At 45.1% G+C, this 14,343-nt stretch overlaps 1 protein-coding gene across 1 annotated transcript in view; it reads right to left on the reverse strand.

Moving 5' to 3' along the window:
* The window catches only part of NINJ1 (ninjurin 1), a 34,969-nt gene extending 23,217 nt beyond the window's left edge, over positions 1-11,752 (reverse strand). Inside the window, exon 1 of the mRNA XM_069967071.1 lies at positions 11,652-11,752. Within this exon, the coding sequence (XP_069823172.1) occupies positions 11,652-11,720 (69 nt within the window). The 5' untranslated portion in view covers positions 11,721-11,752. The remainder of the gene's footprint in view (positions 1-11,651) is intronic.
* Positions 11,753-14,343: the final 2,591 nt, after the last annotated feature.

Consider the following 14,343-nt stretch of genomic DNA (forward strand, 5'->3'; position numbering starts at 1 on the left):
AGGGGGGTCATGGCAAAGTTGTTGGTGGCAGTTTGTTTCTGAGCTGGAAGAGTCCATTGTGTGGGGGAAGATCTGTGCAGTGTAATATGAAGATATCCTGTGTAATATAGAGAAGGAGGAGGAGGAGAAGACATAAGTAGTGTAGCAGTAACCTCTCTCCTCAATGTGGTGTTATCACTATGTGTGACCCCCTCTCTATATCACCATGTATGACCCCCTCTCTATATCACCATGTGTGACCCCTCTCTATATCACTATGTGTGACCCCCTCTCTATATCACCATGTGTGACCCCCTCTCTATATCACCATGTGTGGACCCCTCTCTATATCACCATGTGTGACCCCTCTCTATACCACTATGGCTGACCTCTATATCACAGGTAGCTGACCTCTATATTACAGGTATCTGGCATTGTCAGCAGTGTTTCTGTGTGAATGGTGAATATTTAGTTAGAAACATAGAAGACTTTCAGCAGGAAAAGACCACCTGCTCCATCTAGTCTAGTTGTGAGTTGTTCAGGACATGGAGGCTGGAGACTGGCTGCATCCACTGCACACACAGGAGAAGCTGCTTTATATCTTTCCTTATTCCCTCAGAAGTCGCCCCAGGGTCATGTAGGACATTAGGGAGAAGCTGCTGTGCCAGTGTGATAAATAACTACCCTGGTATATGACTGGCCATTTATGAAGGAGCAGGAGTCGGAGTCGGGGTCAGTCCTGATAAAATTCAGGAGTCGGAGCTGCGGCTTATCGACTTCACAGCCCTGCATCTTGGCCTACAGCTCTACCTGCTTTCTAGAACAGTGCTTCTCAAACTGTGAGGCGCCCCCTAGTTGCTGGTGAGGCACAGATTGGAAGGCAGTTCTCAAAAGAGTGACTAGGCTGCACAGTCCTTTTCCTAGCTGCTCAGTCCTTTTTCTGGTTTAGCAACATTGACTCATTTTAAGGTTACACGGAGAGAAGGAGACAAATGAAGGGTAGGCTGAGCAATAGTTTATTTTTTTGCATGGACTTCCACTACAGATGGTCCGGCCCTGGCATCTTCTTGGTCAGTCTTTTGAGGTCGGCATCACTTTGTTTTGTTGGGTGAGGCTCCATTGGGCATATCTGGGTTCACTAATTTTACACCGCTATGGAGAAACCCGCAGCTGCCAGAATTGTTTCGGCTAGAGGGTTTCTCCCCATGGAAAAATGCGGGAATTTACTTTGTACCACAAGTATGGAGGGACGGCTCCATTATCTCCTTTGATCTTCTCAAAGAAACCTTTCTATTTACCAATGTAATGTTCCATAAATACTTACAGATCCGTCATGCCCTACAGGCCCAACATGCCCTAACACCTCTAACATTCTCATCTCATCACCTTTTAGATGCGGTAGGGGAAAAGGGGACATTGCGAGGGGCTATATCCTCTGCGTATACCTCACTGTTTCAGTCCAAACTTAATGCAGCTCCTCTAACAATCAGGGACAAATGGGTTCAGGATATAGGGCCTATCGATGATTCTCAATGGAGGGAGGTGTTGGAAACGGTTCCATTACTGTCCCTTTGTGAGGCTCAGCGGATGCCACAGCTCTTTTTGTTGCATAGAGTTTACAAAACCCCGTATATCATGCACAAGATAGGGTATCGACCAACGTCTAAATGTCCCAGGTGTGATGCAGAGGACGCACACATAATCCACATGTTTTGGGACTGCCGGGTATTGGACTCTTATTGGAGGGGGGTGAAAGATATTATCCACCAGGTCTTTGGTATTTCTATAACATTGGCGCCGCAATATTTTATTCTGGGAATGCTGAGTACCATGCAGTTGGATGATTACACGGTGTTGGGGATTCAGAGGATACTATTTCAGGCGCGCAAGTGTGTGGCTTCTAAATGGATCCAAAAAGAACCGCCTACCATACCTGAGCTCTTATCTAGAATGAATACCATCGTCCGACTGGAGAGAGGGGTATATGTTAAGAGAAAATGTCTACGTAAGTTTGAACAAATATGGGGGAGGTGGCTGGACGCACCAGGTGTCCCGACCAGGATATTACTGCAAACATGTAGAAATCCATTTCAACAGTTTATTGCTGCGATGGCTAGGTAACGGAGTGGTATAGGTGAACAGTAGGCATGATTGTACATCTCCCTTAAATACCCGGTACGCTATGGGATGGAACGGGGATGTCTATCATTCATCTGTATACGTGTGTGTAGTGCCTGTGGGGGGAGAAACTGGATGTTCATAGTGAGGGCGGCAGAAGTCCTGTGGCAGGTTCCTCAACTAAATTTTCCAAGGGGGGGGGGGGTTCCTAATGGTCTATGGTTAAACTGACACAGGGTGTTGTGTGACACGACAGAAATAATGAGGTGTGCACATGTGCAAGTTACTTTGTTTGTTTTTGTTAGTTGGGAGGAAAATGTAGAAAATGGTGGATTCATTGCAGCCACTGCTAACATCTCCTTGTGGGTATAGGGCATACCTTGTATTGGATATCAACTGTACCTCTACTGTTTGTATTTGTTAATGTACCATGCATTGAAGTATATGTTCAATGTGTCTTTCATGCCTGTCTATACTGCAATGAAAATGTCAATAAAAAATTATCTGATTTAAAAAAAAAAAGAAAAGACTTGAGAAGCGCTGTTCTAGTTTATTTCACATCCCTGAGGAGGTTGTTGGACGGCAGAACGCGTGGGATGTTCTCTGCTCCCACCTGACCTCTCCTATATTCCAGTCCACGCATGGTGATATATTTTTTTCTGATTATGTATCTGCTTATAATTTTTTCTATTCTTTTTTGCCTGTACACTGTACTATTATTACTTTGGATTGGTTATACAGCTAATTGACACCTTTTGTCCACATTTTGTGGCCCAGAGTCAGGTTGGGTATGGGTCTCAGCCAGGACGCTTTTGAGACCTATGTTGACACTTTAATGTTTTTAATGTAGAGTGATATCAATGGCGTGTCTCCCTATTTTTATTGCTCCTTTTTTTGTGTGATATTTTTGTATATTTTGTTACTTATAAAGTGAACTCTTTTTTGATGTGCCACCTTTTGTGCATATGCTTTCTTCTTCTTTTAGAGATAGTCATGACTCCAGTCCCGGCAGTGGCCCCTCGCTATGTAAAACTTCTGCGTTTAGCTGATACATGTTGTTTGTGTCACAGCTTATGGCGTAACTTGTGAAACTACAATCTCATCCCGCCTATAAATACGCTGAGTCAACAACTGTCTCCAAAAACACTCATTGTCATTCTAATGTTTTCAGCTTTATTTTATTTTAAGTCTGCAAGGAAGGATAACGCAGTTGTAGACAAGGAATCGTGCTTCATGTCAGGACGTCTTCCCATTATGGTTGGTTACAAGAATCCTCTCTGCACATGTCCATAACCAGAGCATATCAAGATGTGAGCTGTGTGACCCATTTATTATCAACCATACAATTCTGCGTCTACATCCTCTTACGAATGCCAGAACGCCGCCATCAATGACACTTGGATGCCCGTATGAGTCAAGCAGAACAAAGCCAGCATTGTCATCTCAGGTCATAGCTGAAGCGTTTGCAGTCACTTACAGTGAAGAGACTCATCACAGAATGAGGTCAGGTTCCTTCTGCAGCCTGCTATTAGTGAACAGCACACGGCTAAAGCAGCTATTTCCATAAGGATGTATTTATGGAATGGTTACTTTAAGGGATTGTATGAGACTAGAATAACATGGCTGCTTTTTACTAGAAATACCACCACATAGGTTCATGGTCTGTGCACGATTTTGCATTGAAGACCCATCCAAAACAGGCTGTGGGGGCAGTGTTGTTTTTCTAGCGTTATACAACACGTATAAAAAGCCTCTTCTTGGTACATCTCCTATTGTTTCTAAGGACAGCTCATTGCATAGTGATGTTATACTGTGTGATACAATGTTTGCCATCTATTCCTCTACATTCCACCTATCCGCATTACAGTGAGGACATACATGCAGACACATTCTAGCTAATACTTAAAACTACAACTTAGGCCTCATACCCATATGCCAGTGGGAAACGGATACCGGCACAGATTCCATTGTAATCGGGTTGTTCCCGACATCCGGCTTTTCAGCTGCAATGCTGGGCCGGTCTGGGAGCTGGGTAGGAGAACATGTATAAAAAAAAATAATAATCCTGATGAATTGCCTATGTGAACCCAGCCTATGCGACTGGATCAAGCAAACCCTTTTTAGATCAGTGTGCACTTTCCAGCTATAGAAAATGCCGACATATTGCTAGAAGGTTCTGCCACCATGAATTACCAAAACAAAGGGGTCCAGGCACTTAAAGGGGTACGGGAATTTTATTTTATTTTTTTGTTATACATGGCTTCAATGACATTTTATTACTTTGTTATATAGCTTCATTCAAATGAATGTATATATTTGTATTTACATATATACTTCCGTTAACTGGCAGCAGTAGGAGTGACAGTCCTCTCTGCTGCCACCAACGTTTGTGTCAGGAACTGAAGGACCATCTAAGCCCTGGAGTTCCTTATCCCCTGCTCTGATCTCACCCCGCACTATATAGAATAGGGTCTTGTTCCCATGGGGAGGCTGCTCATCACTAGAGATGATCGAACAGGGCCGAAGTTCAGGTTCGTACGAACCTGATCCATCGGCATTGGACTCCCGCTGCCTTCCCGTTCCGTGGGGAAGGTGGAGACAGCCTGAGTACCGCCAGGAAAACAGGGACACAGCCTTGGTAATAGGCTGTATCCCTGTTTTCCTGGTGGTATTCGGGCTGTGTCCACCTTCCCCACAGAACGGGAAGGCAGCGGGAGTCCAATGCCGATGGATCAGGTTCGTACGAACCTGAACTTCGGCCCTGTTCAATCACCTCTACTCATCACTATAGCACGACTACTATAATCCACTTTGGCAGAATACAACAAGGAAAACATCTGGTATAGTGTGTCTGCTGCACAGGTGATTCACTATTGTCATGTTATTATTGGAGTCTCTCCTGCCATCTAAAATACTGCAGAGTCTCAGGGAATTTTCTAATTTCCCTACAATTTCCTCAGATTTGGCATACACATTGTTCTACTACAATATCTCATTTCAGGAATGGAAACAGGTGTAAAAATAAGACGAGTCTACAGTTTGCTAACAGATGCCTCAAGGAACACTCCAAGAAAAATGTACAAACTTAATTATGTCTAGTGCAGGGCCTGAAAGTCATGCAAGTACGTAAGCCATGGTCTGTCTCCTAAATGGACATGAAAGGACAGGGGTGCTGTTTTTTTTTTGCAAGAAACAGCAGTTTTTTTTTCTAACCCTAGATAACGCCTTTAGCTTTTAGCTAACCCCAATCTTCCCACTTCTTTCTTGGATTACCCCCCATGTTACCATGATAGCGCCCAGAGCCCAGGTATATGTACTCTTACAGTGTCACTATAGAGATTACTTTTCTTGCCCCAGAAGCAAAGACTTCTCGAAATTCTCTTTATACATTGGCAACTATGTGCAAATCCACAGAAAAATGAACAATCCAAGCCAATGGGTTAGGTCAGGTCGAGTGGAAGGAAACGTCAGCAGCAATAACTTCAAGTCCTTGCCCAGAGATTTCTTAAATACAAGACGCCATTATTTATTTACAAAGGAAAAAGAAAGAAAAATTACTCTTTACAGATGAAATTTGTTTAAAAACCCCGTAAGCCCTAGCAGCCGCCCAGAGATTTACATAAGTATTTATCACAGGCGGCTCGGCATATGCCAGGACACAGCGGCTGAAAGGGTTTCTTTGTACAGTCACATCACAGTGTTAGTAACCCGGCCAAGTTCAAAGGTAGGAAGAGGCTATCAAGCTAGGCTCACAGCTATATACTCACAGCTATATACCCGTGGTTAGACGCTCAGTATAAACATAAAGGCCTGTGAAGTGGTTTTACAATGGTTTATTTAAGGGGAGTTGTATTGAGATTAGGGTAGATACTTTTTTGCCCAGTAGTACCTATGTCTCTAAATGACACTATATATGTGAATTGGGCTGTGCTGTAACTCCAGACATGAAGTGGCACTATTACCACTATGCTTATGGCTACACTACCATATAGCAATGAGATAAGTTATTTGTAAAGTTTCTGCCTCAAAGTCACTTCAAAAAACTAGGACTTTTATTTTTTTTTTTTTTTTTTATATATGGTTGAACTCTGGATACAGCCTGGAGAAGTGTCTGGCTAAGTGCTTCACTCACTGCCTTGCTGCAGAACACAGTCTTCATAGATCTGCTAGATCGGCGCTCGTTTACTGGGCCTATTCCTCGGCCCGATGATCATCTAGTGAGGGCTGCAGGGACATAGTTACCCATGTCCTTGCAGCATTTGTTATGGTCCTTTTAGACGGAGCAATTATTCGCACGATTAACGATTTTGAATGAAAAATGTGTTTTTTATAACGATCAGCGTTTGGACGGAACGCTACATGGTACGGAAAAATCTTTCTGCGATCGTTTTGCGATCACTTAAGCCTATCTCACACATAGGTGAAATCGTTGAAAGACTGTTTACACTGAACGATCTGCAAATTTTTTGCGAACGATCAATGACGTTGAAAGATCAAAATGAACGATTTCTCGCTCGTCGCCCCTTAGAGTCCTATTACATGGCCCAAAGACAGCCCGATCAATAATGGAAGCGAGCGCTGATCTGCTAGATCGACACTCATTTACTGGGCCTATTACACAGCTCAATAATCGTTTCATTGTTAGCAATGTGCAGTCCTTGCCCTAATCTGTTATACATTACCTGTCCACGCTCCCGGTCTCCTCCTGCCCTCTGCTTGCTTCCCAGCACCATGCGCTCCTGCTTGAGAGCGGCCTGTCTGAGCTGACAGATCACTGAACCAATCACTAGTCGGGATCGCTGCGGCAAGTCATTGGCTGAGCGGCCTCTCAGCTCAGACAGACTGCTCTAAAGCTGCAACTCAGAGAAGCAAGCAGAGAGCAGAAAGAGACCAGGAGCAGCGTGGAAAGGTAATGTATAACAGTTTATTCAATCATTAGCCTGCGGCCGCTCACCCAGGGCTTGGCAAAAGTTTTTTTTTTTTTTTAAAGTGCCAGTGTCTAATATATGGGGTCTTCCTATTGAGGGATCCTATGTATTAGACAAAGGAGGCTACTGTAAAAAGTGACAATGGCTTTGGAGGTTGTAGCACAACTTTACATTAGAGGGATAGCCCAATCATTCAATAGGACAAAGGTTAAATGTCTAACTGGTGAAGCTGCTGAGAAACTGAACAATCGTCGGCCAGCTTTCCCACAAATTCCAGCAGATCTCAGTGTGTCCCAGCAGTGGGGAATACTGCTAATAATGAGCTTATAGTCCGGGAAGCAGTCTAATAAAACAGAATGTAATAGGTGGACAGTCCCTTCTGACCCTCTGTGGTAAAGTTACTTAAAGTTCACATTTCTTTTAAATATGTCTGCATTTGTTACACGGATCAGTCACTGTATATCCTCACTGTGTAGGTTACGCTAAATCTATTCACATGTTCTTAAAGCGCTGGAATCTACACTATGGAATTCAGGGAATCTTATCAATATACAAAAACTAAAAGGATAACATTTTCACATAGAGAACAGCTTCAAGGATTCATCAGAACTGAAGCAAGAAGAAAGAAATATAATGAAAATATTACAGCCAGCAGGTCTGTGCAAGATATGTCTAATAGGAAAACAAAAGGGCGGCACTTTAATTCACGAGTAAAGGGGGTCAATGGGCCAGACACCACTGAATACTAGAGACATTGCCTATTGCTGTTTGTTCTATGGTTGGGATGGACAGATGACTGCATCATGTAACTTACTACACAACCAAGAAAATGACTTCAGTTAGCAAAGTATTGCTGCCGAAAATGTTCATCACTTTATTGCAAACCGCTTCCACCACCTTGGATACCGTCAGTAGGACACTGCAGCACATCACATGCATTGGGCTAGGTTCAGTTTGGGTTCAGAAATCGGAGCCAGATGGTTTGTTGCACAACGGATACCAATGTGTTCTGAGAGATCCCACTCTAATAGGGCCTTAAGTGTGTGCAGAATCTATTAACAATGTGGGGAAAGTCCAGTAACTGCTCATCTCTTATGACCGGAAACCCCCACGTGCTCATACTACAGTCAAAACCCACCAAGAATCACTATTGGCTTTTACAAACCAATATAAATAATATAAACATAACTATGTCCCTAGAAAGTCTGAATCAACACCTGAACTCGGTCAGTTTCTCTCAACCACGTTTTAGTTCCTGTATTACAAGACATTGCAATAGTCCCCATCCTTACCACAGTTCTACTGAATTGAACCTTGGTCAACATAGAGGTCTATAGTGAAGTGAGCCAAGTTCATTTGAAAAAAAGGAGAGGTCCCCATGTCTTATTCAGACAGCAGCATTACAACATCAGGGGGACTTAGTCGACCAATGACTCTCTTCTCAAAGACATGTCAATTCTTCGAGCAGAGAGCCACAGAGGCGCACAAGCCCTCCCATAGGGTCCTATTCCACGGGCCGACCAGGGCCCGATCAATAATGTAAACGAGCGCCGATCTGCTAGATCGTCACTCGTTTACTGGGCCTATTCCACGGCCCGATAATCGTTTAGCGAGGGCTGCAGCCCTTGTTTAAACATCATGCATTACCTAACCATGTTGCAGGGCTTCTCCCTGCAGCAGCAGCTTCGGTGCGGCCTGTCTAAGCTGACGGACTGCTCAGCCAATCACTGGCCGCGGCGGTCCTGGCCAGTGATTGGCTGAGCGGTCTGTCAGCTTAGACAGGCCGCACCGAAGCTACTGCTACACGCGGGACCAAGTGGAAGAGTAGCGCAGGAGAAGACCTGCAGCATGGTTAGGTAATGTATGGTGCTTATGGAATCGTCGGTCGCCCACTGCGCACCGCTATTCCACGCAGCAATACGCGGGTGGCAACCAATGATTTTAGGTTTGAACCTAAATGAACGATCAGCCGATGACACGATTATCGGCTGATCGTTCTCTCTATTCCCCAGAGCGATAATCGGCCGAATAGGCCCCATAGACAAATTGTGTCACACTGAAGTAGGCGGGATTCCACAGCAGAGAGTTCCGCTGCTTTTGCTCTGTGTTAACTGAACCTAATAGGGCCCCGATTTTCACCTTCTTTCTCACAATCAGTGGTGTTCTAGTGGTCATTAGGTATCACCATATTCTATCAATTTGCTATCACATCAAACTCTGTATTACAGGGAACCATATTGGGGAAGAAGCGAACATTGATCTGTCAGGTCAGTGCTCGCTTCACACTCATTCCCTGCTTGCTGCCTGTGCAGTAGGAGGAGCTGCCCAGAGAATCCTTAGATTAGGGATGGGGAACCTTCGGCCCTCCAGCTGTTGCAAAACTACAATTCCCATCATGCCTCAACAGCCGAAGCTAGCAACAGCTGGAAGGCCGAAGGTTCCCCATCCCTGCCTTAGATTGTCTGGGCTGCCCATTGAAGTCAATGGCAGTCTGAAGCTGCCGCTCCTATTACCCAGAGTGACAAGCAGCGGACCGTCGCTGCACTTATTGGGTCGTTTCAACACATTGAAAGACCAAGATCAGCTGACAATCGCGGTCTTTCAACATGTGTTGTTACACGATTATCGGTCAAAACGGCCGATAATCAGCCAAGTACAAACAATAATTGTTTTGGTGTAATAGGAGGAATAACTCTTAAAAAAAACATAATCCCCAGAAGGCAGGAGGTTAATGACAATGACTAATCTATTGTATTGTACTGATGAGAGTGTGAAGGAATTTTTTTTTTGCAGATATCGGGGGACTTTGCTCCAATGTTCTGAAAATCAGTGACTCCATTAGAACGGTGTCAGAGAAGTAAATGCAAAAGCATTCAACATGTATCAAATAAAAGTACTAAAAAATACCAAAATAGTTGTTTCTCTAATGCTGCGTTTACACGGAACGATAATTCGCCCGATTGTACGATTTAACAATTTCGATTTTTTTTTTTTATAACGATCAGCGTTTAGACGGAACGATATATGGTACGGAAAATTCGTTTTGCGATCGCTTAAGCCTATCTCGCACATAGGGGGAAAAAAAACAAAAACGGTGAATGCCTGTTTATTCGGAACGATCTGCAAATTTTTTGCGAACGACTTTAGAACATGTTCGTCGTTCGCTGCGTTTACACGTACGTTTATCTTTCAAATTCGATCGTTATTGTGCAAATTTGCACGATAATCGTTCCATCTAAACGCAGCATAACAGAGAACACCAAAAGCACAGGTAATTTCCATCACCCAGCCCCCTCCAGCTGTAACCAGCACAGAAAACTAAGTAAGTGCAAAATCTATTAACAATGTGGGGAAAGTTTACACAGTATAAACATTACACAGAGTCCAGTAACCGGACGTTACTGCCCCGACCGGAAACCCCCACATGCTCATCCTACACAGCAAACCCTCCAAGAATCACTAATATTTGGCTTCTACAAACAAATACACATAATAAACAATAATAATAATAACTCTGCCCCTAGAACTTATATTCATAATAAAAGATAAAATATTATACATTGTATCAGGTTACAAAGACCAACAAGTCTGAATCAACAACAGAACTCGGTCAGTTTCCCTTAACCAAAAGTTAGTTCCTCTGTTACAAGACGTTACAATAGACCTCATCCTTACCACAGTTCTAGGTCAATATAGACGTCCATAGGGGGGCAAAGTTCAGTAGAACAAGGGGGGGGGGGGGACATGTCTTACAGCTGTAATAGGGTTACTAAAGACAACAGTGTTACAGTATCAGGGGACACAGACAACCAATGACTTCTATGGGAAGAGAACTGCAAAACTTACTCCATGCCAAAGTCTGATTAAAAAAATAAAAAAAACACACTTAAAGGGGATTTCCAGGTATCAGATACTAATATGTAATTGAATCTCCCAATGGCTGCTGCATCACATTATGTCACAGTGACTAAATCATCACTACAGTTATCATGTCAGTCATGAAAATAAGGGTCACAAGAAGAGTAGTTATGGTATGAGCCCTTGTACCACTTGTTTTGCAAACCGGTCGCAAAACTACAACTCCCATCATGCACTGACAGCCGGCTGTCAGTGCATGATGGGAGTTGTAGTTTTGCAACAGCTGGAAACCATAACCTGCCCCTTTATATTTACAGCCTGTTGGTGGCGCTGCAGAGCAGAAGCACTGATTTATCACTGTGATACAGTTATCACTTCTGATACAAAGTTACACTCCAGCACCTTGTATCACCATGACCACATATTGTGCAACTCAATGAGTCCCTATAGGCAGGAGGATGATGAGGAGGAGGAGGATGAAGATTATATGCAGCATCTATAGTCAGAGAATCAGTCACCCCAGAGGTATAGCAGATAATATAGTAATAGCACATAACAGAGTAATAGCAGTCACTATGGGGGTGCAGACAAGTTGGGGAGATATAATACAGTGGCAGCACTGGTTATTAGGCATTACTTATACCCCTGTGTGTGGAAGACTTAGAAAAGGGTCAGATAGAAGAGAAGATGAGAGACTGACCCCCACTATCAGGGTTACCAGCCCCCTCTGTTACTCACAGCGCCCCGATCCTCCGCCCCTCCTCCTACCTCGTCTTCCTGCTCTCCTTCCTCCCTCAGTCGGCCGTTCAGCTCTATGGCCTCTGAGCGGGTCCCCATGGTCCTGCACCGGCTGTGTACGGGCTGAGGAGCCGCTGGCCGGGTGCTCGGCGCTGGATCTGCCTCCTGGAAGTGAGAGCGGGGGAAGAGCGGCCGCGGCTGCCAATAAGGAGAAGAAGACCCCGCCCCCTGGAGGCCGAAACTGGAAGTGAGAGAGGATGCCGGGGGCCTGCACTGACTGCGCGGCATCTCCTGTCAGCACTGCTGCCACCCCCAACCTGCTGCACAACTACAACTCCCAGCATGCACTGCTGCCACCACAACCTGCTGCACAACTACAACTCCCAGCATGCACTGCTGCCACCCCCAACCTACTGCACAACTACAACTCCCAGCATGCACTGCTGCCACCCCCAACCTGCTGCACAACTACAACTCCCAGCATGCACTGCTGCCACCCCCAACCTGCTGCACAACTACAACTCCCAGCATGCACTGCTGCCACCCCCAACCTACTGCACAACTACAACTCCCAGCATGCACTGCTGCCACCCCCAACCTGCTGCACAACTACAACTCCCAGCATGCACTGCTGCCACCCCCAACCTGCTGCACAACTACAACTCCCAGCATGCACTGCTGCCACCCCCAACCTGCTGCACAACTACAACTCCCAGCATGCACTGCTGCCACCCCCAACCTGCTGCACAACTACAACTCCCAGCATGCACTGCTGCCACCCCCAACCTGCTGCACAACTACAACTCCCAGCATGCACTGCTGCCACCCCCAACCTGCTGCACAACTACAACTCCCAGCATGCACTGCTGCCACCCCCAACCTGCTGCACAACTACAACTCCCAGCAAGCACTGCTACCATCCCCAACCTGCTGCACAACTACAACTCCCAGCATGCACTGCTGCCACCCCCAACCTGCTGCACAACTACAACTCCCAGCAAGCACTGCTACCATCCCCAACCTGCTGCACAACTACAACTCCCAGCATGCACTGCTGCCACCCCCAACCTGCTGCACAACTACAACTCAGCAAGCACTGCTGTCAGGACATGCTGGGAGTTGTAGTTCTGCAATAGCTGGAGAGCCACAGGTTATAGAGTACCTTGTAATGAAATCTCTCTATATATTATGGCCACATAGTAAGGGGACCAGATCTCTGAATGACATTTCAAAAAGTTGTTTGCTTTTTTAAACACTGACACAAATAATTAATCTGGATGGTAAAGTCTAATTTTCCTCATACTGCCAATCAAAAGGTGCCCACCTGTACCCCTAGACTCCTCCAGCAGTTCAGTCTCTTCCGTGCCCCCTCTCCAGGCAATGGACTCCTCTGAAAGTTATTGATCGCTTCATTTGCCTCTAGCTTCTAACCAAGGGTGCCCATTGCCCAACTCCTCTCTGTTAAAGTATTACTGTCAGTTTATATAGTGTATGGAAGGGCTGTGGAGTTGGAGTCGGAGCTAGCTTTGGCTGGAGTGGGAGTTGAAAAAAAAAAATTAACTGACTCAGACTCCAGCTTTAAAAAAAAATCTTAAAAAAAAAAAATGTAGAATTGAATTTTGATATGAATTTGAAATTTGATATGAAAAAGTTTTGCTCATGAATATATATTATGAGCAACATGGAAAAGTTGTCGGTCACTATTTGGCAGTTTATTTCTGAGCTGGAAGAGTCCATTGTGTGGGGGGAGATCTGTGCTGTTCTCTTCCTGGATGCTGGATGACTGTATATGAGCATCAGTGCAATATGGAGATATCCTGTGTAATATAGAGGAGGAGGAGGAGAAGACATAAGTAGTGTAGCAGTAACCTCTCTGGGAGAAGATTGTGTGTTTTTCTTCAGTGTTCTATGGCTGCAGGTGTGTGTGTGTGTGTGTGTGTGTGTGTGTGTGTGTGTGCGAGCTATGGCTGCAGTAGGCTGTGTGTGTGCTATGACTACAGCAGGCTGTGTGTGTGTGTGTGTGTGTTCTATGGCTGCAGAAAGATGTGTGTGTGTGTGTGTGTGTGTGTGCACACTATGGCTGCAGCTGTGTGTATGTGTGCTATGGCCGCAGCAGGCTGTGTGTGTGTGTGTGTGTGGTGTGCGCTATGGCTGCAGCAAGCTGTGTGTATGTGTGCTATGGCTGCAGCAGGCTGTGTGTGTGTGCTATAGCTGCAGCAGGCTGTGTGTGTGTGTGTGTGTGTGTATGCTATGGTTGCAGCAGCTGTGTGTGTATGCTATGGCTGCAGCAAGCTGTGTGTATGTGTGCTATGGCTGCAGAAAGATGTGTGTGTGTGTGCGTGCTATTGCGTTCCCCCACAGTGACCTTCTATATCACTGTGTGGCTTCTTTATCACTATGTGTGACCCCTCTCTATATTACTATGTGTGACCCCTCTCTATATCACTATGTGTGACCCCCTGTATATCACTATGGCTGACATCTATATTACAGGTATCTGGCATTGTCAGCAGTGTTTGTGTGAATGGTGAATATTTAGTTAGAAACATAGAAGACTGTCAGCAGGAAAAGACCACCTGCTCCATCTAGTCTAGTTGTGAGTTGTTCAGGACATGGAGGCTGGAGACTGGCTGCATCCACTGCACACACAGGAGAAGCTGCTTTATATCTTTCCTTATTCCCTCAGAAGTCGCCCCAGGATCATGTAGGACATTAGGGAGAA

Source organism: Dendropsophus ebraccatus, chromosome 4, assembly GCF_027789765.1.
Source record: "Dendropsophus ebraccatus isolate aDenEbr1 chromosome 4, aDenEbr1.pat, whole genome shotgun sequence".
Lineage (NCBI taxonomy): Eukaryota > Metazoa > Chordata > Amphibia > Anura > Hylidae > Dendropsophus > Dendropsophus ebraccatus.